At 44.1% G+C, this 24334-nt stretch overlaps 1 protein-coding gene across 3 annotated transcripts in view; it reads right to left on the bottom strand.

The window, feature by feature from the left end:
- UBXN8 (UBX domain protein 8) overlaps positions 1-14374 on the bottom strand; it is a 24260-nt gene extending 9886 nt beyond the window's left edge. The window contains exons 1-5 of one of the 3 annotated variants that reach the window (XM_017857173.1): positions 13308-14374; positions 6318-6440; positions 4724-4794; positions 2774-2896; positions 978-1100 (exon numbers count right to left, since the gene is read on the bottom strand). In XM_017857173.1, the coding sequence (XP_017712662.1) occupies positions 978-1100; positions 2774-2896; positions 4724-4794; positions 6318-6440; positions 13308-13437 (570 nt within the window). In that variant the 5' untranslated portion in view covers positions 13438-14374. The remainder of the gene's footprint in view (positions 1-977; positions 1101-2773; positions 2897-4723; positions 4795-6317; positions 6441-13307) is intronic. The other 2 variants (XM_017857181.1, XM_017857187.1) reach the window with 2 other exon arrangements.
- Positions 14375-24334: the final 9960 nt, after the last annotated feature.

Raw genomic sequence — 24334 nt, 5'->3', positions numbered from 1 at the left:
AAAAAAAAAAAAAAAAGAATTGAGTATTTTTTTTTTCTGAGACACAGTCTCACTCTATTGCCCAGGCTGGAGTGCAGTGACGTGATCTAGGCTCACTGCAACCTCCCCTCCCCCGGGTTCAAGAGAGTATCCTGCTTCAGCCTCACAAGCAGCTGGGATTACAGGTGCCTGCCACTAATTTTTGTATTTTTAGTAGAGACGGGGTTTTACCATCTTGGCCAGGCTGGTCTTGAACTCGTGACCTCGTGATCCACCCACCTCGGCCTCCCAAACTGCTGGGATTACAGGTATGAGCCACCACGCCCAGCCCTTTTTTTTTTTTTTTGAGACAGAGTTTCACTATTGTCATCCAGGCTGGAGTGCAATGGTGCAATCTTGGCTCACTGCAACCTCCACCTCCCGGGTTCAAGCAATTCTCCTGTCTCAGCCTCCTCAGTAGCCAGGATTACCGGTGCCTGCCACCACGCCCAGCTAATATTTTTGTATTTTTAGTAGAGATGTGGTTTTACCATGTTGGCCAGGCTGGTCTTGAACTCCTGACCTCAGCTGATCTGCCTGCCTTGGCATCCCAAAGTGCTGGGATTACAGGCATAAGCCACCATGTCCAGTCAATAATTGAGTATTTTCTAAACCTATTATCATTTGTCTTTATTGCTTCCAAGTTGGATTCAGAGCATTAATATTAATATTGAACAAGGAAAAGTCTTTTTTTTTTTTTAAATAGAGATGGGGTTTCACCATGTTGGCCAGGCTGGGCTCAAACTCGTGGCCTCAACCTCCCAAAGTGTTGGGATTACAGGTGTCAGCCATGGCGCCTAGCCTATTCTTAATAAAGGTGATCGCTTTGTAAGGTAGTGGGAAGACACCATCTGGATAAAAGGCCAGTCCTGATCTTCACCCAGTACACCACCTCACCCAGAGTTTGATACTCCTACTGCACACAAACACAATTCAATGACAGGCATGAAGTACTTTACCTCCTTGCATGTGGGCTGTTCAGCAGGAGATGGAAATTCAGTTACAGGTTTAGGCAAGTTCTGGCTCTTTGCTGCTTCTCTATTTGATGTTTCAAAAGATGTCTGACTTGTACCTTCATCACCCTAGTCAAACACAAAAGACAATTTCTAAAGAGATGTTTTCTATCAACTTTATTACATTCACAATTGTTTTTCCTTTTTCTTTTGTTTTACCCTGATGGCATGTCAGTAGAAAAATATCAGCAAGCCATTATGAGACCCAAAAAATTAAAGCATTATCTCTGTCAACAAGAAAACACGAGGCTTGAGCGGGGTGCTGTGGCTCACACCTGTAATCCCAGCACTTTGAGAGACTGAGGAGGGCAGATCACCTGAAGTCAGGAATTCAAGACCAGCCTGGCTAACACAGTGAAACGCCGTCTCTACTAAAAGAAGACAGAAATTGCCCGGGTGCGGTGGCTCAGACCTGTAATCCCAGAATTTCAGGACGCCGAGGTGGGCAGATCACTGGAGGTCAGGAGTTCGAGACCAGCCTGGTCAACATGGTGAAACCCCACCTCTACTAAAAAAAATACAAAAATTAGCCAGGCGTGGTGGCAGGCACCTGTAATCCCAGCTACTTGGGAGACTGAGGCAGGAAAATTGCTTGCACCTAGGAGGTGGAGGTTGCAGTGAGCCGACATCACGCCACTGCACTCTAGCCTGGGTGATGGAGTGAGACTGTCTCAAAAACAAAAATTAGCTGAGGCAGAAGAATCCCTTGAACCTGAGAGGCAGAGGTTGCAGTGAGCTGAGATGGCGCCACTGTACTCCAGCTTGGGCAGCAGAGCGAGACTCCGCCTCAAAAAAAAAAGAAAACTTAAAATTGTAAACTTCTGTAGAAACTGACAAAATTCATATTCAGTGCTGAAGGAAAACATAACCAAAGTTTAATTTGACTTAAAAATCAGAATATATAATATATAATAACATATATAACATGAGCTTAATACCTTGGAGATCTTGACTTGAGGAAAGATCAGAATGTTCTTGCCCTCATGTAAGACAACAGCAATTTATTCAACAGTTTTAAAGACTATCTTATGTCACAGTTTTTGTTTGTTTGTTTTTTGGAGAAAGGGTCTTGCTCTGTCTCCCAGGCTGGAGTGCAGTGGTGGTCACAGCTCACTGCAGCCTTTTGACCTCCTGGGCTCAAGTGATCCTCCTGCCTCAACCTCCCAAGTAGCTGAAACTACAGCCACACACTATCACATCTGGCTAATTTTTAATTTTTTTTTTTTTTTTTTTTTTTAGAGACAGGGTCTTCCTATGTTGCCCAGGCTGGTCTCAAACTCCTGGTCTCAAGCAATCTGCCTGCCTCATCCTTCCAAATTGCTGGGATTACAGGCGTGAGCCACCACAACAGCTTTTTAAGGAACCAAGTTATATGCTCTTTAGGCACCAAAAAACACTTCACCAGCCAGGTGCAGTCCATGGTAGGGTGCACCTGTAGTCCTAGCAACTTAAGAAGCTGAGGCAGAGGCAGGAGGATCCTTTGAGCCCTGGAGTTTGAGGCTGCAGTGAGCTACGATCATGCCACTGCACCCAGCCTGGGCAACAGAGAGAGACCCTGTCTTTTAAAAACAAAGACCAACCCCTTAACCATGCGATAAACAAGTATGCTGAACAAAAACTGATACACAATCATTATCAATAAAATCTAAAAACAGACTAACATCAGTTTCAATTACAAATCAATCATGTAATAGGAAACACAGTAAGAGGATTCAAAATATAAAATGAGAATATTTTCCAACCCCAAGTTTGTGACCACTGCTTAATTTCCAGGCTTCACCCGTCATTTGATAAAAGCGCTCCTCCAGTTTTCTCAATTTCATTTCCTGGTGAGGTTTTAAAACGTTCTCTATGTATCTGCTGGCCTGTTCAAAACAACAAATTAGGTGTTGTTACTATACATTAATGTTCCTTAAAATATACGCTATCTATAAAGTTATAAATAAGAACCAAGTAAGAGCCCTGCTGGCTGAACAGAGCCACTGCCACCCTGTTTGGCTGCTTGGTTGCGGGCAGGCTCATGCCGACAGGTAGACAGCAAGCTGGACAGACACTGGTTTTTGACCTGCCTGATTATGAAACTATCAACCAGGTTGTGGTTTTCATGCTGGGAACAATCCCATATCCTGATTCAAATTGAATGCCAGTATGGTAACTCCAAGGATTTGTCACAAATGGGAAACCAAGTGTCATCTTCAGAATTTCAGGTCTTAAATCTGGAGAGGGAAGCCAACATCCTTCGTTTCTGTTTTGTTTTTGTTTTGAGACAGAGTCTCACTCTGTTGCCCAGGATGGAGTGCAGTGGTGCAGACTCTACTCACTGCAACCTCCGGCTCCTGGGTTCAAGTGATTCTCCAGCCTCAGTCTCCCAAGTAGCTGGGACTACAAGTGCCCATCACCATGCCCAGCTAATTATTGTATTTTTAGTAGAGACAGGGTTTCATCATGCTGGCCAGGCTGGTCTCAAACTCCTCACCTCAAGTGATCCACCCGCCTCTGCCTGCCAAAGTGCTGGGATTACAGGCAGAAAACACCAAGCCTGGTCAAATTTTTTTTTTTTTTTAAACGGTGTCTGACTCCGTAGCCAGGCTGGAGTGCAGTGTCACAATCTTGGCTCACTGCAACCCCTGCCTCCCGGGTTCAAGTCATTCTCCTGGCTCAGCATCCCTAGTAGCTGGGACTACAGGCACATGCCACCACACCCAGCTAATTTTTGTATTTTTAGTAGAGACGGGATTTCACCATGTTGGCCAGGATGGTCTTGATCTCTTGACCTCGTGATCCACCCGTCTCAGCCTCCCAAAGTGCTGGAATTACAGCCGTGCACTACCATGCCTGACCCAAAATTTTTAAACAATTAGCTGAACGTGGTGATGTGTGTGTGGCTATAGTTCCAGCTACCCGGGAAGCTGAGGCAGGAGGATCCCATGAACCTAGGAATTTGAGGTGACAGTGAGCTATGGTTGTACCACTCCACCCCAGCCTGGGCAACAGAGAGAGGACCAGTCTCAAAAAAAAAAAAACCGGTGGCATATCTATTCAATGGAATATTATTCACCTACAATAGGTAAATTCATACCAATAGAAAGCAGATTGGTGGCTGCCAGAGGATGGGAGGAGGGGAGAGTAGGGAGTGACTGTTTAAAGAGTATATGGTTTTCTTCATGGGAGATGGAACAGAGGTGGTAGTTGTACAACCTTGTGAATGTACTAAATGTCACTGAACAGCCTGGTCAATTTTGGCTGGGCACAGTGACTCATGCCTGTAATCCTAGCATTTTGGGAGGCCAAGGCAAGTGGATCACCTGAAGTCAGGAGTTTAAAACCAGCCTGGCCAATATGGCAAAACCATATCTCTACTAAAAACACAAAAATTAGCTGGGTGTGGTGGTGCATGCCTGTAATCCCAGCTACTTGGGAGGCTGAGGCAGGAGAATCGCTTGAACCTGGGAGGCGGAGATTGCAGTGAGCCAGGATCTCACCACTGCTTTCCAGCCTAGGTGACAGAGTGAGACTCCATTTTGAAAACAAATAAGTAACATAAAATGGTCAAGTTTATGTCACATGAATTTGACCTCAATATATTTTTTTTAAATCTTAGCACACACAGAGAAGCAACAGACCTTAATTTTAATTGCCTCAGAGATTTTTGTATTTCTCTACGCATAAAGTCTCTAAAAATTCTGGCTTACCTTCTCTCCTTGTGCCTCTTGTTGTTTTTTTCTCACAAGTTTTTGTCTTTTCTTATTCTTTTCTTCTTCTTCTAAGACATCAAAACATGAAAGTGCTTTTTACTTCCCAAATATCTCATTTGAAGTATAACCAATCAAATAATGTATCAAAAAAAGAAAAAAAATCTGAAGTCTATGGTTGGGAGACCCTAAAATATCACACTGTCATTTATGTTTGGGTTGAATAGTATAACCTTTTAGGATTATGGTTTTATTCATAGTTAATTTGAAAGGGCTATCCATTCAACACTGGTCACTTTCCTTTTATTTACTTACATTTAAATAAACAGTGAAAACACAATGTACCAAATTCACTAATGACAAGCTTCTTCCTAGTAGCATAGAAAATATGTAGTTTTTGGTTTTAAGATTCACCTGTTCTGAGGCTAAGTACAATATTACTTTAAAAGGCTTCTAGGACTCACAAACTTTTGCTTACCAAAAAGGAAACAGGCTGGGTGAAGTGGGTCAAGCCTGCAATCCCAGCATTTTGGGTGACTGAGGCAGGTGGATCATTTGAGCTCAGGAGCTAGAGAACAGCCTGGGCAACATGGCGAAATCCCACCTCTACAAAAACTACAAAAAGTAGCCAGATGCAGTGGTACACACCTGTAGTCCCAACTACTTGGGAAGCTGAGGCAAGAGGATCACTTGAGCCTGGGAGGAGGAGGCTGCAGTGAGCCAAGATCATGCCACTGCATTCCAGCCTGGGTGACAGAGTGAGACTCTGTCTCAAATTTAAAACCAAAACAAGCATGATTTCCTAAAATTAAAAGATTTACATATAAAAGACAAAGGTGTCTAAGTAAAAACTGCTAGAATGGAACAAAAAATTAGGATGAAAAGCCTTTCAAGATTAATGGTAGGTAGATCGGCAGGGCGTGGTGTCTCGTGCCTGTGATCCCAACTTCGGGAGGCTGAGGCGGCCAAATCATGGGGTCAAGAGATCAAGACCATCCTGGCAAACATGGTGAAACCTCATCTCTACTAAAAATACAAAACTTAGCTAGGCATGGTGGTGCATGCCTGTAGTCCCAGTTACTCAGGAAGCTGAGGCAGGAGAATCGCTTGAATCCAGGAGGCGGAGGTTGCAGTGAGGCAAGATCGCGCCACTGCACTCCAGCTGGTGACAGAGCGAGTCTCCATCTCCAAAAAAAAAAAAAAAAAAAGATTAATGATAGATACATTCACTCTGTAGAAGAGCTCATAAACTGTAAGTATCAAATGGCAGTTAAGCAACACAAACACACAATTTAAAATTAGGGAATTTACCACATAACAACTTAGAAATGATATAACTTAAAAACACATATATAAGAAAAATGTACAATTTCTCATAAAATGTTGGGCTATAGTCCATGCAAAGCAATCATTACTAATTTTTAAAAACCACACACAAAAAAATCATGACTCAAGTTGTGATGATTACTCTCCCTGAACCTACACATCACAAATTAATAGTAAAATGGTTCTTACTGTGCAAAGTTCTAGAATAAAAAAAGGAAAGAAATTTGAGTAGAATGGCATAAAAGGGTAGCATAAATAACAAACTTACCCTTCAGATAAACTTGGGAAGATTTAAATGAGTTAAGCCACGAGGTAGTCACAGAAATAATTAAAGTAAGAAGAGCAAGCAGTAAGAAAATCCGGCCACAAAGCAAAAGAAAATCCTTGATTCCTGACAAAGGAAAAAAACTAAAATTAAAATTCAAAACTTTTTGTTTTAAGAGACGAGGTCTCACTAGGTTGACTAGGCTGGTCTCAAACTCCTGAGCTCAAGTGATCCTCCTGTCTTGGCCTCCCAAAGTGCTAGCTAGGATAATAGGCGTGAGCCAACACGCCCAACCCAAAACATTTTTCTTGATACTCCTAATAAATTATAACACATTAGGAGATTATCTGTACTGGGAAAGTATAGTAAAGATTATGTAACTGTCTTATGATTTTGTTCATATATAGTCATCCCTTAGTATGCATGGGGTATTGGTTCCAGGACTCCTGAGTATACCAAAATCCACGGATGCTCAAGTACCTGATATAAAATGGCATAGTGTTCACATATAGTCTATGCTCCCACTTACTTTAAATCATCTATAGATTACTCATATATTACCCAATACAGCATAAAGGCTCTATAAATAGTTGCTATACTTTACTGTTTATGGACAGGGAAAAAAGTCTGCACATGGTTGGGACAGACAGACAAACATCCATTTACCCCATTTTTTTTCTGAATATTTTCTTTTCTTTCCTTCTTTAAGAGACAGTGTATTGCTCTTCTTGGTCTTGCTCTGCCACCCAGGCTGCTGGAGTGCAGTGGTGAGAACACGGCTCACTGCAGCCTCAACCTCCTGGGGCTCAAACGATCCACCTGCCTCAGCCCCCCCAAGTAGCTGGGACTACAGGTACGCACCACCACACCCAGCTAATTTCTGTATTTTTTGTAGAGATGGGGTCTCGCCATGTGGTCCAGTCTGGTCTTGAACTCCTGAACTCAGGCAATCTGCTCGCCTCAGCCTCCCAAGGTCCTGGGACTGTAGGAGTGAAACACAACACCCAGACTTTTCTGAATCGTCTCAATCCACAGGTGCTTAAATCCTCGCATGTGGAACTCACAGATACAGAGGGCTTACTGTGTTCTCCTTTGGGCATGAAAAAACTCATAATGGTTGTCATTTCCAGAACAAATGTACAGAGCATAATTCTAGAATAAACACTATCTTGGGAATACAGTTATAATTACAGCACTCAGCTACACTAAAAATATGAATATCAGTAATGTATAAGCTGTAGTTTCCCATATAGAGAAAATTACATAACTAGAAATAAAATTGTGAAAATATCGTGTTGGTCGGGTGTGGTGGCTCACGCCTGTAATCCCAGCACTTTGGGAAGCTGAGGTGGGCAGATCACGAGGTCAAGAAATCAAGACCATCCTGGCTAACACGGTGAAACCGTCTCTACTAAAAATACAAAAGATTAGCTGGGAGTGGTGGCGGGTACCTGTAGTCCCAGCTACTTGGGAGGCTGAGGCAGGAAAATGGCATGAACCCAGGAGGTGGAGCCTGCAGTGAGCAGAGATGGCACCACTGCACTCCAGCCTGGGCGACAGAGAGAGACTCCGTCTCAAAAAAAAAAAAAAGAAAAAAAAAGAAATCATCCTGTCAAATTCAAATTCTAGTTCTATGATAAACATTCTCACGGAAACACCAAACCCTTATTTCTCACAACTGTGCAACTGTGTGCTTCTGTATTTCTTGACATTTAGTCACTTGTAAGTAAAATTACAATTTACATGCTTGCCGAGGAAAAAGTAAAAATATAGTATTTGGTCTTTTTATTTATTTATTTATTTATTTATTTCAGATGGAGCCTCACTCTGTTGCCCAGGCTGGAGTGCATTGGTGCAATCTTGGCTCACTGCAACCTCTGCCTCCCGGGTTCCAGCTATTCTCCTGTCTCAGCCTCCTGGGTAGCTCAGACTACAGGCATGCACCACCACGCCTGGCTAATTTTGTATTTTCAGTAGAGACAAGGTTTCACCACATTGGACAGGCTGGTCTCAAACTCCTGACCAGGAGTGGGTGGTGATCTGCCTACCTCAGCCTCCCAAAGTGCTGGGACTACAGGCATGAGCCACCGCACCCAGCCAGTATTTGGTCTTATATTAAGAACCAAAGTGAAAATTATTTGAGCAAAAATCTACTACCTACTTTGCATAACACAATTTGGCAAATGTTGAGGGACAGGAGACAAAGCTGGGTTAAAAATGATTTCCATCCTTTCGGAATTTTTACTCTTGTTTTGTGTTTTTAATTCTCAAAAGATAAATGGCAGAGATACAGTGGAATCCAATGTGATCAAGGCTGGTAATTAGTCAACTAACTAAAACTTAAAGAAGGAATTAGAAAAACATATATATAGGCTGGGCGAGATGGCTCATGCCTGTAATCCCAGCACTTTGGGAGGCCAAGGCAGGCATATCACCTGAGGTCAGGACTTCAAGACCAACCTGGCCAACATGGTGAAACCCCCATCTCTCCCAAAATATAAAAATTAGCCAGGCATGATGGTGGGTACCTGTAATCCCAGCCACTTGGGAGGCTGAGGCACGAGAATGGCTTGAACCGGGAGGTGAAGGATGCAGTGAGCAGAGATAAGGCCATTGCACTCCAGCCTGAAACTCTGTCTCAAAAAAAAGAAAAGAAAAGATATACAGACTTAAATGTTTTATTTTAAACTGAAAACATATAACTCTTGCCTTTTTTTTTTTTTTTTAAGATGGAATCTCACTCTCTTGCCCAGGCTGGAGTGCAGCAGTTGATCACAGCTCACTGCAGCCATGACCTCCAGGGCTCAAGCAATGGTCCCATGTCAGCCTCCCAAGTAGCTGGGACCACAGATGTGGGCTATCAGATGATATATATATGTATTTTTCCAAATGATGCCCGCTTCTTGGCCTCCCAAAGTGCTGGGATTACAGGCGTGAGCCACCATACTTGGCCTAATATTATTATTTTAAAAACCCTACCAATTTAAAGTTGTTTAGAGAAGAAGTATGACTTAAAAAAAAAATCATAGCTCTTCCAACTTGACAGTATTAACTATTGATTCAGGTGTTATTCAATAGGACATATAATTTAATTTATTTTATCTCTGGCCAATACAAAAGTAGTTTAATGTCTAGAGTATTAGTATGTAAACAAACCACTGAGGCCGGGCACGGTGGCTCACACCTGCAATCCCAGCACTTTGGGAGGCCGAGGCGGGAGAATCATGAGGTCAGGAGATAGAGACCATCCTGCCTAACATTGTGAAACCCCATCTCTACTAAAACATACAAAAAATTAGCTGGGCATTGTGGCGGGCACCTGTAGACCCTGCTACTCAGAGGCTGAGGCAGGAGAATAGCATGAACCTGGGAGGCGGAGCTTGCAGTGAGCCAAAATCTCGCCACTGTACTCCAGCCTGGGCGACAAAGCGAGACTCCATCTCAAAAAAAAAAAAAAAGAAAAAGAAAAGAAACCACTGAGGCAAGGCGCAGTGGCTCACACCTATAATCCCAGCACTTTGAAAGGCTGAGGTGGGTGGATCACTTGAACTCAGTTCATAACCAGCCTGAGCAACATGGTGAAACCCCATCTCTACTAAAAATACAAACATCAGCCAGGCATAGTGGTGAACACTGGTAATCCTAGCTACTTGGGAGGCTGAGGCATGAGAATGGCTTGAACCCGGGAGGCGGAGAGTGCAGTGAGCTGAGATTGCGCCACTGCACTTCTGCCTGGGCAACAGAGTAAGACTCTGTCTCAAAAAAAAACAAAAAACAAAAAACAAAAAAAAACCCATTGAGGTGTGGGATTTATGTTTCACACTACTGCTGTTCTAACAAGCAATCTGCAAACATCACATGGGAATATGAAAGAACTCTATTTGTGTGTATATCTTTTGAGAAAAAAACATTTTTAAGGTTTTTGTTTTGTTTTGTTTTGTTTTTTTGCTTTTCTTTTTGAGACAGTCTCACTCTGTTGCCAGGCTGGAGTGCAGTGGTGCAATCTCAGCTCACTGCAACCTCCGCCTCCCAGATTTAAGCAATTCTCCTGCCTCAGCCTCCCGAGTAGCTGGGACTACAGGCGTGCGCTACCATGCTCCGCTAATTTTTGTATTTTTAGTAGAGACAGGGTTCCACCATGTTGGCCAGGATGGTCTTGATCTCTTGACCTCATGACTTGCCCACTTCAGCCTCCCAGAGTGCTGGGATTTTTTTGTGTACTTAAACTACAGACCCCATAAGCAGTGTACTTCAACGGATAACAAACGTGAGGAACGGGCCTTAAAATATTTAGCTTAGGCCAGGCACAGTGGCTCACGCCTGTAATCCCAGCACTTTGGGAGGTCAAGGCGGGTGGATCACAAGGTCAGGAGTTGGAGACCAACCTGGCACAACATATGAAACCTTGTCTCTACTACAACTACAAAAAAAATTAGCCAGTCATGGTGGCACATGCCTGTAGTCCCAGCTACTCAGAAGGCTGAGGCAGGAGAATCTCTTGAACCCTGAAGGTGGAAGTTGCAGTGAGCCGAGATTGCGCCACTGCACTCCAGCCTGGGTGACAGGGTAAGACTCCGTCTTTAAAAAAAAAAAAAAAAAAAAATTTAGCTTAAGTACAAGTAAAATGTATTGACAACAAAGGTTTTTTTACACAGTAGAAAAAGACAATGCAGGCCGGGCACAGAGGCTCATGCCTGTAATCCCAGCACTTTGGGAGGCTGAGGCGGGTGGATCACCAAGTCAGGAGATCGAGACCATCCTGGCTAACACAGTGAAACCCTGTCTCTACTAAAAATACAAAAAATTAGCTGGGCATCGTGGTGGGCGTCTGTAGTCCCAGCTACTTGGGAGGCTGAGGCAGGAGAATGGCGTGAACCCAGGAGGCAGACCTTGCAGTGAGCCAAGATTGTGTCACTGCACTCCAGCCTGGGCAACAGAGCGAGACTCCATCTCAAAAAAAACAAAAGACAAGGCTACTTTTTCAATATATGTCTGAATATTAGTATAGGCATAACCAGCCCTGTTGCTGGTATAAAGTATATGTAAAACAGACTTAAATACTGTTAACAAATAATTATTGGAAGCTCACTATCAAGAATCCAAAGGTAGCAAAAAAAAAAAAAAAAAAAGGAAAAAAATAATATTTAAAAAAAAAAAAACTTAAAAAGGGAAAATAATCCAAAGGAAACAATCATTCATTCAGAATTCTGAGAAAGAAGCTAATTCCATGAAAATTTCAAGAACTAGACAAAGATGCTGCCAGGAGCGCAGGTGCAATTTCTAGAACCCTTGTCCCTAGTTCTATTAAACTAGACACTGGTAAGTGCTGGGAATACAAAAACAAATTCCATTTGGTCTCTGCTTTCAAGAAACATATTTCTGGCTGGGCATGGTGGCTCACACCTATAATCCCAGCATTCTGGGTGGCCAAGGTGGGCAGATTGCTTGAGCCGAGGAGTTCCAGAATAGTCTGGGCAACATGGCAAAACCACTTCTCTGCAAAAAATACAAAAAATTAGCTCGGCATGGTGGTGTGGCACCTGTAGTCCTAGCTACTCAGGAGGCTGAGGTGGGAGGATCACCTGAGCTGGGAAGTCCAGGCTCTGCAGTAAGCCATGACTGTGCCACTGCACTGCAGCCTGGGTGACTGAGCAAGACCTTGTCTCAAAAAAAAAATAATAAATGAGCAGAGTAGGGGTGGATGTTGAAAAGACAACGGAACAGGTGAATTTTGGAAATGGTGAGTGTGAATTCAACATTTGTGATCCTTTGGATAAAAGTCTTGTTACATTCCAACACAGCTTGAGTGAGTGGGAAGCATCAGGAGAGTCTTTGTACATCTTTTTTTAAAGCATTTTATTTTCATTTCTTATTGCAGGCAACATTTCTAGGCATCTAACTCCTTATGAGCAGGGAGAAAAGGTGGAGAAAGAGAGGGAGTACACAAAGCCAAGTTTCATTATGGTCTCTAACTTTAGAATTGACCTTAAAAAGGGAGACAGACATGTAAACTGATCACTGAAATGTCCAAAAATCAACTCATGATTCTCAGCATCTCCACTGTTTTTCTTTCCATTTTCCCTTTACCAGTAGCACTACCAAATACCTAGGTTTGTTCAATCCCCCATGCGGCAGTCGTCCTCGAATCCTTCCTTTCCCTTGCCCCAAACATCAACCCATAAACAAAGCCTGTTGGTTGATCCTACTTCGTCAATATCCCAAATCTGTCTACACTTCATCTCCTCTTTTATTTTCCTAGTCCAGGCCATCATCACCACTTGTCAAATTCCAAAGCCTGACGTGCCTCACTGCTTCCACCATAGCTTCCGTCCAAAGTATTCTCCATACAGAATCGAGTGACCTTTTTAAAGCCTTAGGGAAGTCACTTAATCTCCCTAAATTTCAGTTCCCTCAGCTGTAAAATGGGGATTATAATAGTGCCTACCCGCCTCTGACTGCAGTGCAGATTAAATGAGATAATAACCAGCACCTGGTATTTGGCTTATAATAGGTGTTCAATAAAAGTCATTATCCTGAGCCAATTCCTCCTCCTCCTCCCAGCTCTCCTTGATTCAGTCACAATGGCCTTCACCTTTTCCTCCAACACGTCACAATCTTTTGCCTAGAATACTCCTCCCCTCCCCAACCCCTTCCCTGCCTCCACTGGCTTTTCACGGGTGTGGCCCCTTATTTAAATCTCAGGGCCAGGCGCAGTGGCGCAGGCCTGTAATCCCAGCACTTTGAGAGGCCGAGGCAGGAGGATCTCTTGAACCCAGGAGTTCGAGACCAGTCTGGGCAACATAGTGAGACCCTGTCTCTAATTTAAAAACAAAACAAAACAAAACAGAAAACCTCTCAGCCTAAATTCTCAGAAGGCCTTCATCTTATCAACCTGTTGATTTCCTTTTGAATGCTCACCAGGATACAGAAGCACTGTCTATGATTACCCCTGTGCTCTTTGTCGCTGCTCTCTTACACGCAAAACCACCACACCTGGAGGGAAAAAGTTCCCCGAAGTGAAGTCGGCTCCGGAAGTGGGAGGCAGGCACGATGCAGTCTGGGAGTTGTAGTCAAAGCCGCTCCGAAGCGACGCAGTCGAAGAAGCGGTCATTCTATGCAACATTCCTGTGAAAATTACCCAGCTGCAACTGTCGAAGGGAAAAAGTCAACACTTACCTATATCCGGGATCCCACGCCGGAGCTCCAGACACACAAGGGGGACAGCAGAGAGGAAAAAAATACCAACAACCCCACGTGCAGCCATGGTGGCGGAAGCGCCAGGTCCAAGCGGAAAGCCCGCCCCTTCCGGCCGCGTTTTCTGGGGGAGGAAGTGGAACTCTTCCTGCAGCGGACAGGCTGGGAGAGGGTAGCGTCCCAGGGCTGCGTCGTTATTGAGGGCGCGCTAAGCCCAGTGTTTTTAACTCCTAGTCTGTAGCCGTGTTTCAGAAGAAAGGCAAGTAGTCCCCCAAGTCACATGATGTCCAGAGGAGCGTAGGCTCTAGAGTGGTGGCCCCTTGGAGGATAGCAGGGCAGGGGCTGCCCCTAAGGTCTCTGCAGCGTCGGTGAGAAAGCGCTTTCCAGAGGGAAATGAAGCCGAAGAAAAAGCTGATGCTGTGAGGAGGCAGCCTGGCCCCCCTGACCTTGTGGCCGTAGAGGATGGATGTGGGAATAGCACCTTCCTTATCTCCCTAACGGTTCCTGCTTCCTGTTCCCGACCGCACTCTCTGGTTCCTGCAGAAAGACAACTCGACAGTGGGGCCTGATTCCAAATACCTGCCCCTCAACAAGCACGTCCTAATGCCACGTCCTGGAGACCCGCTACCCCTTGTTGCGCCACTTGTCAGTTTTTCCCGTATGCGTTATTGTTAACCTTGACTTCATAGTTGTGTGACCTCATTGCCATCTGTAACTCACCACTGTGCACTTCTCCCAACCTACTGAGGTCCTCCCAACCTACATTTCATACTTAGAAATTATCTTTCCTGGCCTGGCTCACGTCTGTAATCTCAGCACTTTGGGAGGCCGAGGCGGGCGGATCACAAGGTCAGGATTTCGAGACCAGCCTGGCCAATATGGTGAAACCCCCGTCTACTAAAAATACAAAAAGTAGCCGGGCGTGGTGGCAGTCACCTGTAATTCCAGCTATTCGGGAGGCTGAGGCAGGAGAATTGCTTGAACCCGCATGCGGAGTTTGCTTTGAGCCGAGTTTGCGCCACTGTACTCCAGCCTGGGCAACAGAATGAGACTCTGTCTCAAAAAAAGAAAAAAATTTTATTTCCTTGCCGGGCGCGGTGGCTCACACCTGTAATCCAGCACATTGGGAGAAAAAAAGAAAAATTCTTTTTCCTGACCCATCCATCTGTCCTCCCACCTCACTCCAGTTCAGCTGATCTTGACATTGAGCTCCACAGTTTGGTACTCTACAACTCTTGGAGATTCAAATATATACAAGTTACTGAATTTGTCCTCAAGAAACTCAACTTACTCGACTTTGGTTCTATGGAGAAGAAAAAAAAAAAAAACTGGGAAAGATAGCCCTGTATGCAAATAAATACAATGCAGTGCCTGAGTGCTGTGATAGAGATATACACAGAGTGTTGCAGAACCATACCCCCGGAAGGCTTGCAAAAGGCTTTCCAAAAGGAAGTCCCGCCTATATTGTGTTGAAAGGTTAGGAATCTTGGCAAGGGTGCCCGGGAATGGTGGGATTTCAAGGTTAGGAAACTGAGTGCAAAGGAACTACCAGTGATTATTGCTGCAGTTTAGAGCTTGAGGCCGGACTCGGTGGCTCACTCCTATATTCCCAGCACTTTGGGAGGCTGAGGGAGGCAGATTGCTTGAGCTCAGGCGTTCGATACCCCTCTGGGCAACATAGCTAAACCTGTCTCTCAAAAAAAAAAAAAAATAGCTGCGTGTGGTGGCGTAGCCTGTGGTCCCAGCTACTCAAGAGGCTGAGGTGGGAGAATCCCTTGAGCCCAGGAGGTCAAGTCTGCAGTGAGCCAAGATCATGCCAGTGCACTCCAGCCTGGGCAATATAGCAAGACCCTGTCTCTAAAAATAAAGCTGAATGAAGGCTTTTAGAGGTAGATTGTTGCTAGGGCCGCAGAAGCTTTCCATTGTATATAGGCTAAGAACTTTATCCTCCAAGTAAAGGTGCAAAATATTAGGGCACAGTCTCAAGATCAGTAAGGGTGAGGTAATATAAATTACAGCATGACATACCATAAAATAATTAATTATATTGACTAGTTCAGATGTTCCCATAGTTGTCTGTATCTTGTGTTCATCATGCATAAGGAGGAAGACAGGAAAGGAAGTTCTACAGTTCTTAACCACCCACCTCCTTTATTTTTTTCTTCCTCCCTGGACTTCCATATTACCTAATTTAATATGTTGATGGCGCCACTGAATCTCTGGGCTGCAAAAGGAAGTTCCTAACCATTCCAAATTTACTTTGTCTTAACATGTGGGAAGTCAGCATTTCCCAAACTTAGTTGTTTGTGAACTCTCTTCACTGCAACTGCCAGCTTTCCCCATCAAAGACCACCTGTCACTAAGTAAATCTGAGTTTCTTACTGCATTAGAAAAGAACATGGCAGCCGGGTGTGGTGGCTCACACCTGTAATCCCTGCACTTTGGGAAGCTGAGCTGGGTGGGTCACCTGAAGTCAAGTTTGTGACCATCCTGGCCAACATGGTGAAACCCCGTCTCTACGAAAAATACAAAAATTAGCTGGACATGGTGCCTCACGCCTGTAGTAACAGCTGCTCGGGAGGCTGAGGTACCAGAATCGCCTGAACTCAGGAGGTGGAGGTTGCAGTGAGATCATGCCACTGTACTCCAGCCTGGCAATAGAGTGAGACTCAGTCTCAAAAAAGAAAAAAGAATATTGCTTTGACATAATCTTAGTGTCTCAGAGGGGACATCACGAGTGATTTTTGTTTATGAGACAGGGTCTCACTCTGTCACACAGGCTGGAGTTCAGTGGCACAAGCATAGCTCACTGCAGCCTGGAACCCCTGGACTCAAGCGATCATCCCGCCTCATCCTCCCGAGTAGCTGGGACTACAAACACATGCCACCATGACTGGCTAATTTTTTGTTCTTTTATTTTCCAAGAGATGGAGTCTTACTCCATATTGTCCAAGCTGATCTTTAACTCCTGGTCTCAAGTGATCCTCTAGCCTTGGCCTCCCAAAGTGTTGGGATTACAGGCATGAGCCACGGCACCTGAACATACGTGTTTTTTTCTTGTAGGAATTTAGAAAATTGCCCTGCCAGCTCTGCCCTAAACCCTCAACAAGTAGCTGACTTTTTGTTTCCTTAACCTTAGGGTCCATCTTAGTTGATAAAGGGGTAAACAATTGTCTATTTTAGTCTCTCAGATCACAATATTTTATTTTTTTTAGAGAGATGAGGGTCTTACCATGTTCCCCAGGCTGGCCTCAAACTCCTGGGCTCAAGCAATCCTTCCACCTCAGCCTCCAGAGTAGCTAGGAGTACAAGTGTGCACCACCACACCCAACTATTACAGAATTTTTGCATTTAAAAGTCAATTATTTTTTTCAATATTTTATAAAATTTTCAGACCAACAGTTGAAAATATTTTTACTCACATTTTATTCTCCTTATTTGATAACATACCTATCAATCCTTCCATCCTTTCATCAGTCTTAGTTTTTGATGCATTTCAAAGTTGCAAACATTAGCAGACTTTCCCTGAAATACTTCAACATGTATATCGTTAACTATGTCACAAGTATATACGCAGAAGAAGCTAAAGATCACCTCTTCCCATCTTAGGTCTTAGTTGGGACTCATATAATAAGAGATGGATTAACAAGAAGAAAACAAGTTTATTTTATTTTATTTTATTTTTTATTTTTTATTTTTTTTTTTGAGACGGAGTCTCGCTCTGTCGCCCGGGCTGGAGTGCAGTGGCCAGATCTCAGCTCACTGCAAGCTCCGCCTCCCGGATTCACGCCATTCTCCTGCCTCAGCCTCCCGAGTAGCTGGGACTACAGGCGCCTGCCACCTCGCCCGGCTAGTTTTTTTGTATTTTAGTAGAGACGGGGTTTCACCATGTTAGCCAGGATGGTCTCGATCTCCTGACCTTGTGATCCGCCCGTCTCGGCCTCCCAAAGTGCTGGGATTACAGGCTTGAGCCACCGCGCCCAGCCAGAAAACAAGTTTATTAACGCATATTGTGTGCATTAGACAGGAGAAATCTCAATGAAAAGTAACTGAAAGCAATGGCTTAGAATTCTGTCTTATGAGAGTTTAACAAAGAGCAGTGAATTTGGGGGGAAATGACAGGGCAAAGGAAGGTGGTTTTAGGCTTCAGAAGGTGGGAAGCTGTGGGAAGGTAAGCACTGTATATGCAAGGAAACTAATGGGATAAGTTTTGTTTGTAGATTCTTCTGGTGCCACTTTGGGCTGGTAACAGTCTTGAGCTGCCTCCAGTAAAGGAGAATGTATGTCCTGTCTTTAGGCAGAAAAGTGAGAGGATAGGGAGAGCTTTTTCTCTGTTTTCTGCTGCTTTATTTATTTACTTTTATTTTTATTTCTTTTTTTTTTGAGACGGAGTCGCGCTCTGTGGCCAGACTGGAGTGTGGTGGCACCATCTTGGCTCACTGCAGCCTCTGCCTCTCAGGTTCAAGAGATTCTCCTGCCTCAGCCTCCTGAGTAGCTGGGACTACAGGCACGTGCCACCACGCCCAGCTAATTTTGTATTTTAGTAGAAACAGGGTTTCACCATGTTGGCCAGGATGGTCTCGATCTCTTGACCTCATGATCTGCCCGCCTCGGCCTCCCAAAGTGCTGGGATTACAGGAGTGAGCCACCGCACCCAGCCTGTTTTCTGCCCCTTAATTGCCTTTGGCCAAAAAATAATTTTTATGTCAAAGAGGCATATTTTGGGGTGGCACCTTCTGGTTTCCTTCACATACTTCATATGATCTACATACTTCATCATGCATATCATTAACTACAATGAAATGGACATGTCATGAGCATACCATTCCTTGAGTTCCAATGTATGCATGCCTAGTGCAACCATTTCCCCCGATGTTAAAATTGTGCATAAGGACAGTCTAATATCATAACTAGGAAATATAAATATATATTGACACAATCCAGTGGCTTCATTCATTCTTCCACAGCCACCTCACTTTCTACCCTCACCACCATCAACCCCCATGAAACCACTCATCTGGTCTCCATTTCCTTTTTTCCCCTCCGTCTTAATTGAGGTGTAATTGACAGATAAAATCCATCTCTTCAATTTTGTCATTTCAAGAATATTATATAAATGAATCATACAGCAGCAACAACAACAAAAAGCCTTTTTTGAGACAGAGTTTCACTCTTGTTGCCCAGGCTGGAGTGCAATGGCACAATCTCAGCTCACTATAACCCCTGCCTCCTGGGTTCAACTGATTCTCCTGCCTCAGCCTCCCAAGTAGCTGGGATTACAGGTGCCCACCACCACGCCTGGCTAATTTTTTGTATTTTTAGTAGATACGGGGTTTCACCATGTTGGTCAAGCTGGTCTCAAACTCCTGACCTCAGGTGATCCACCCACCTGAGCCTCCCAAAGTGCTAGGATTACAGGTGTGAGCCACCATGCCTGGCTTTTTCTTTTTCTCTCTCTTTTTTTTTTAAACAGAGTCTTGGTTGCTCTGTTGCCCAGGCTGGTCTCAAACTCCTGGGCTCAAGCAATCCTGCCCCGGCCTCCTGAGTAGGTGGCACTACAGGAATGTGTCATCGCACCTAGCTCTTATTGACTTTTTGACGAGTAGAAGTTTTTAATTTTGATGACAATTTATCTAAGTTTTCTTTTATGATTATTGCTTTCTGTGGCCTAAGAAACTTTTGCTTATCTTGAAGTTGAGAGATTCTCCTATTTTTTTTCTTTTTTTAAAAAATAGACAGGGTTTCACCATGTTGCTCAGGCTGGTCTTGAACTCCTAAGCTTAAGCAATCTGCCCTCCTTGGCATCCCAAAGTGCTGAGATTACAGGTGTGAGCCACCGTCCCGGGCTTCCTATGTTTTCTTCTAAAAGCTTTGTATTTTAACTTTTACATTTAGGTTTATGAAATTATTCTTTTAGTAGTCTCTTTTTCCCCCCTAAAAAAATAAGATGGCTCTGTGTGTGTGTGTGTGTGTGTGTGTGTGTGTGTGTGTGTTTTGGTTGTTGTTTTAACAGGGTCTAATAGCTTACCCAAGCTGCAGTGCAGTTGTACAATCACGGCTCACTGCAGCCTCCACCTCCCAGACCCACATGATCCTCCCACCTTGGCCACCTGAGTAACTGGGACCACAGGTGTACACTACCATACCTAACTTTTTTGTTCATTTGAGACAGGGTCTTGCTCTGTTGCTCAGGCTGGAGTGCAGTGGTAAGATCATGGCTCACTGCAGCCTTGACCTTCTGGGCTCACATAGACTTGATTCATCCAATGAACAATAAATATGATACACCTACCATGCCCCAGGTGCTGTTACAGATGCTGGAGATATAGCCACAAATGAGACAGACAAGATTCTTGCACACCATGGAGTCTGTACACTAGTGTGTGATGACTAGTTTTATATGTCAGCTGGGAGGGTGTTTTTGGATGAAATTAACATTTAAATCACTGAACTCTGAGTAAGCAGATTGCCCTCCATTATGTGTGTGGGCCTCATCCAGTCAGCTAAATGCCTAAATAGAAAAGACCAGCCGCCCTGAATAAGAGTGATTTCCCAACAGACTGCCTTTGGACTGGAACTGCACCATCATGCCAAAAAGCAGAAGGTAACACAAGCAGGAGAAAAAAAATCAATCAATAGAAAAAGACCCAGAAATGACAGAGTTGATGGAATCCACAGACACAACTTTAAATATGTCAACAAGGAAAAATGGTTATGTCAGACTGGTGAAATTATGATTTTTTCTTATTTTTCTAAGTATATGAAAATTAAACAAAAAGAACATTAATCCCTTATATGAATATCTATTTTTTGATGGACATTTATTCCCAAGAACAGATAAATGAAGGAAATGATAAAACACCACATTTAAGACATTGATTACCTCTTGGGGGAGGGAGACAGGGAGAAGGATGCAACTGGGATAACTATGTAGAACTAGACAGTGTGGTAGTACTACATTTCTTAAGCTAAGAGGTGTGGATGTGCCATTGTATTATTCTTTATACAGGTACTTTGTTTATCTTAAATATCGCAAAATACAATTTAAAAATAAAGAGAGGGCCGGGCACAGTGGTTCATGCCTGTAATTCCAACACTTTGAGAGGCCAAGGCGAGTGGATCACCTGAGGTCAGGAGTTCGAGACTAGCCTGGCCAACACGGTAAAACCCTGTCTCTACTAAAAATACAAAAATTATCTGGGTGTGGTGGCGGGTGCCTGATATCCCAGCTACTCAGGAGGCTGACGTGGGAGAATTGCTTGAGCCCAGGAGGCGAGGTTGAAGTGAGCTGAGATTGTGCCATTGCACTCCAGCCTGGAAGACAAGAGCGAACAGTCTCAAAAAAATAAAATAAAATAAAAATAAACAGTTACAGAAAAAATACCACATATTTATATTCAGAATAGGAATAGTAGTGTTATTTCCAAAACTTTTATGATCTCCCCATGATCTTTCAAGATGTTACTGAAACCATCAGATCAAAAGCGTGAAAGAGATCTTTAGTGCACGTGTCATTTCCCTTTAGATGTTATCTTCTGAGGTTGTATCCAGTTTTCTCAACAAGGCAGACTTGCTATGTCCCTCTGAAAATTTCTTTCCCTTTACTGTATAACTTTTTTTTTTTTTTTTTTTTTTGAGATGGAGTCTTGCTCATCACCCAGGCTGGAGTGCAGTGGCGTGATCTCGGCTCACTGCAAGCTCCGCCTCCCGGGTTCACGCCATTCTCCTGTCTCAGCCTCCCGAGTAGCTGGGACTACAGGCGCCTGCCAACGCGCCCGGCTAATTTTTTGTATTTTAGCAGAGACGGGGTTTCACCGTCTTAGCCAGGATGGTCTCGATCTCCTGACCTTGTGATCCACCCGCCTCGGCCTCCCAAAGTGCTGGGATTACAGGCGTGAGCCACCGCGCCCGGCATAACTTGCTTTTTGTTAATTCCATATTTAGTTATTGTTCTCTGCCTCTTCAGTGTTTATCTTTCATTTCAATATTAAACACTGATATTGGGTAACTGAGTAATATTCAATTATTCCTTTCCTCGTGTTATTTTTATCCTTCTAAGTGACTGCAATTATCTTCATACATGGAACATGAAAAATTTTACTGAACAACCTGTATTTGCAAAGTTATTTCTGTACCACTATTTCCTGCATAGATTTCTCAAATTGTTTATAGAAGTACCATCACCACCTTTCTGGTGACACAATATCTCTTGACCTACAACCTCAACACAGAGTTGTAATATGAATTAGTCACTATTAGTGGGAAAGGATTTTTTTGTTTTGAAACGGAGTCTCACTCTGTCCCCTAGGCTGGGGTGCAGTGGCGTCATCTCAGCTCACTGCAACCTCTGCCTCCCGGGATCAATCCATTCTCCTGCCTCAGCCTCCCGAGTAGCTGGGATTACAGGCACACGCCACCATACCTTGTTAATTTTTGAATTTTTAGTAGAGACGGGGTTTCACTATTTTGGCGGGCTGGTTTTGAACTCCTGACTTCAAGTCATCCACCCACCTTGGCCTCCCAAAGTGCTGGGATTACAGGCATGAGCCACCGAGCTCGGCGTTGTTTTTCCTTTTTTCTTTTTTTTTTTTTGAGACAGAGTCTCACTCTGTTGCCCAGGCTGGAGTGCAGTGGTGCCATCTCAGCTCACTGCAACCATGGCCTCTTGGGTTCAAGTCTCATGTCTCAGCCTCCTGAGTGGATGGGACTACAGGTACCACTCTGGCTAATTTTTGTATTTTTAGCAGAGACCGGGTTTTCCTCTGTTGTCCAAGCTGGTCTTTTATTTTCACCTTAAGACATACTCAGTGATGGTTTCTTTCTAATAATGGTTAATAGGCTTCTGAGTTAGGCCTTCAGGATTTGAATTCCTGCTCTGCCATTCACCAGTTGTTTAATTTTTTAATGTTTTTATCGTTACAGAATTTTTATTTGACTATGCTAGAAAAACATCCACAAGTCACCAACTGTTTATTCTTGTGCAAGTTATTTAACCTCTTTGGACCTCAGTGTCCACATCTATAAAATGGAGACAATAACAGTATTTATTCGGTTGAGGGAGGATAACATATAAAGCTCTTAGCACAGTGCTTAGCTCCATACATATTAATTATGGGCTTATTATTTTGAGAAATATTTCATGGTGTCTTCATAGAAATCACCTACGTTTGTCCAGTGGGGTTTTGAGACAGCGTCTCTGTTGCCCAGGCTGGAATACAGTGGTGTGATCACATTTCACTGCAGCCTCAACCTCCCGGGTTCAAGTGATCTGCTACCTCAGCCTCCTGAGTAGCTGGGACTACAGGTGTGCACCACCACACCTGACTAATTTTTAAATTTTTTGTAGACACCAGGTCTTACTATGTTGCCTACGCTGGTCTCGAACTCCTGGGCTCCAGCAATCCTCCTCCTGTGGCTTCCCTTCCCAAAGTGCTGGGATTACAGGCATGAGCCACTGTGCCTGACATCCTCTAGTGTTTGAAAGAAAAAAAATTTTTTTAAAGAGACAGAGTCTCATTCTGTCACCCAACCTGGAGTGCAGTGGTGCAATCATAGCTCACTGTAACCTTGAATTCCTGGGCTCAAGTGATCCTTTCACCTCACCCTCCAGAGTAGTCAGGACTACAAGTGTATGTCACCACACCCAGCTAATTTTTAATTTTTTTGTGGGGATGAGGAACTCCCGTATGTTGCCCAGGTTGGTCTCGAACTCGTGGGCTTAAGGGATCCTCCTGCCTCAGCCTCCCAAAGTGCTGGGATTACAGGTGTGAGTTACTGCACCCAGTCCAAAATGGTGTTTTTTCTGTGTTCCGTCTCCATGTATTACATGTCAGTCTGTAGGAAGGAAGAATTTTCCCTTCTTCCCTTACATTTTGTAATCAGAAAAAAATTTTTGTAAAAGAATTGGATCCCATTCTAATTGGGGTGTGGTATGTTCCCATTCTCCCTCATTGTGCTGGGCCTCGCTGCCCTGTGACCTGGACCTTCCTTCCTTTGCCTACTGGGCTCAGCTGTGTGCTCGGATGACCTGTGCACGGTCCTTGTGGGCACAGGATTGTGGCCTACCACAAGACAAATTGGAAGCTGCACTTACTACTGTGTTGTGCAGTTGGTAGTTGTAGATACTCCCAAAGGAGACATCAGTCTCTACAGCTTGGGAGGTCAATGTTTTTGTGTCTCCATCTCTATCCTTTTCTCTGTGCTTCATCTGTGAATCACAAAAACCGCTACTCCGAATTAATCCACTATTCCAATGTTTCTCAAATTTAAAAGTCACCTGAAGGCAAGAAACAGTGTTGGTCAAAATGTAGTTCCCAGCTGGGCACATGCATGCCTGTAATCCCAGCTACTCAGGAGGCTGAGGCCAGAGGATCTCTTGAGCCTAGGACAGGAGTTCGAGACCCCTGACTTTAAAAGGAAAATAAGACCGGGCACGGTGTCTGGCACCTGTAATCCTAGCATTTTGGGAGACCAAGGTGAGAGAATCGCTTGAGGCCAAGAGTTCCATACAAGTCCTGGTAACATAGCGAGCCCCTATCTCTACAAAAAACAACAACAAAAAATTAACCGGGCGCTGTGGCGGACACCTGTAGTCCCAGTTACTGGGAAGGCTGAGGCGGGAGGATCGCTGCTTGAACACGGGAGGTGGAGGCTGCAATGAGGAGAGATCACATCACAGCTCCCCAGCCTGGGGGAGAGTAAGACCCAGTCTCAAAGAAAAAACAACAATCAAAAGTGGTCTCTGGAACAAACCTGGAGAAACAACCCCCCGAATAGAAGCAACTTTTTCTTCCTGGAGAAGCCGGTGCCACTGGCAACTCCCCAGG

Source organism: Rhinopithecus bieti, unplaced genomic scaffold, assembly GCF_001698545.2.
Source record: "Rhinopithecus bieti isolate Rb0 unplaced genomic scaffold, ASM169854v2 scaffold_2077, whole genome shotgun sequence".
Lineage (NCBI taxonomy): Eukaryota > Metazoa > Chordata > Mammalia > Primates > Cercopithecidae > Rhinopithecus > Rhinopithecus bieti.
Note: the sequence above shows the minus strand (reverse complement) of the source record. Positions and strands in the feature narration are given on the sequence as shown.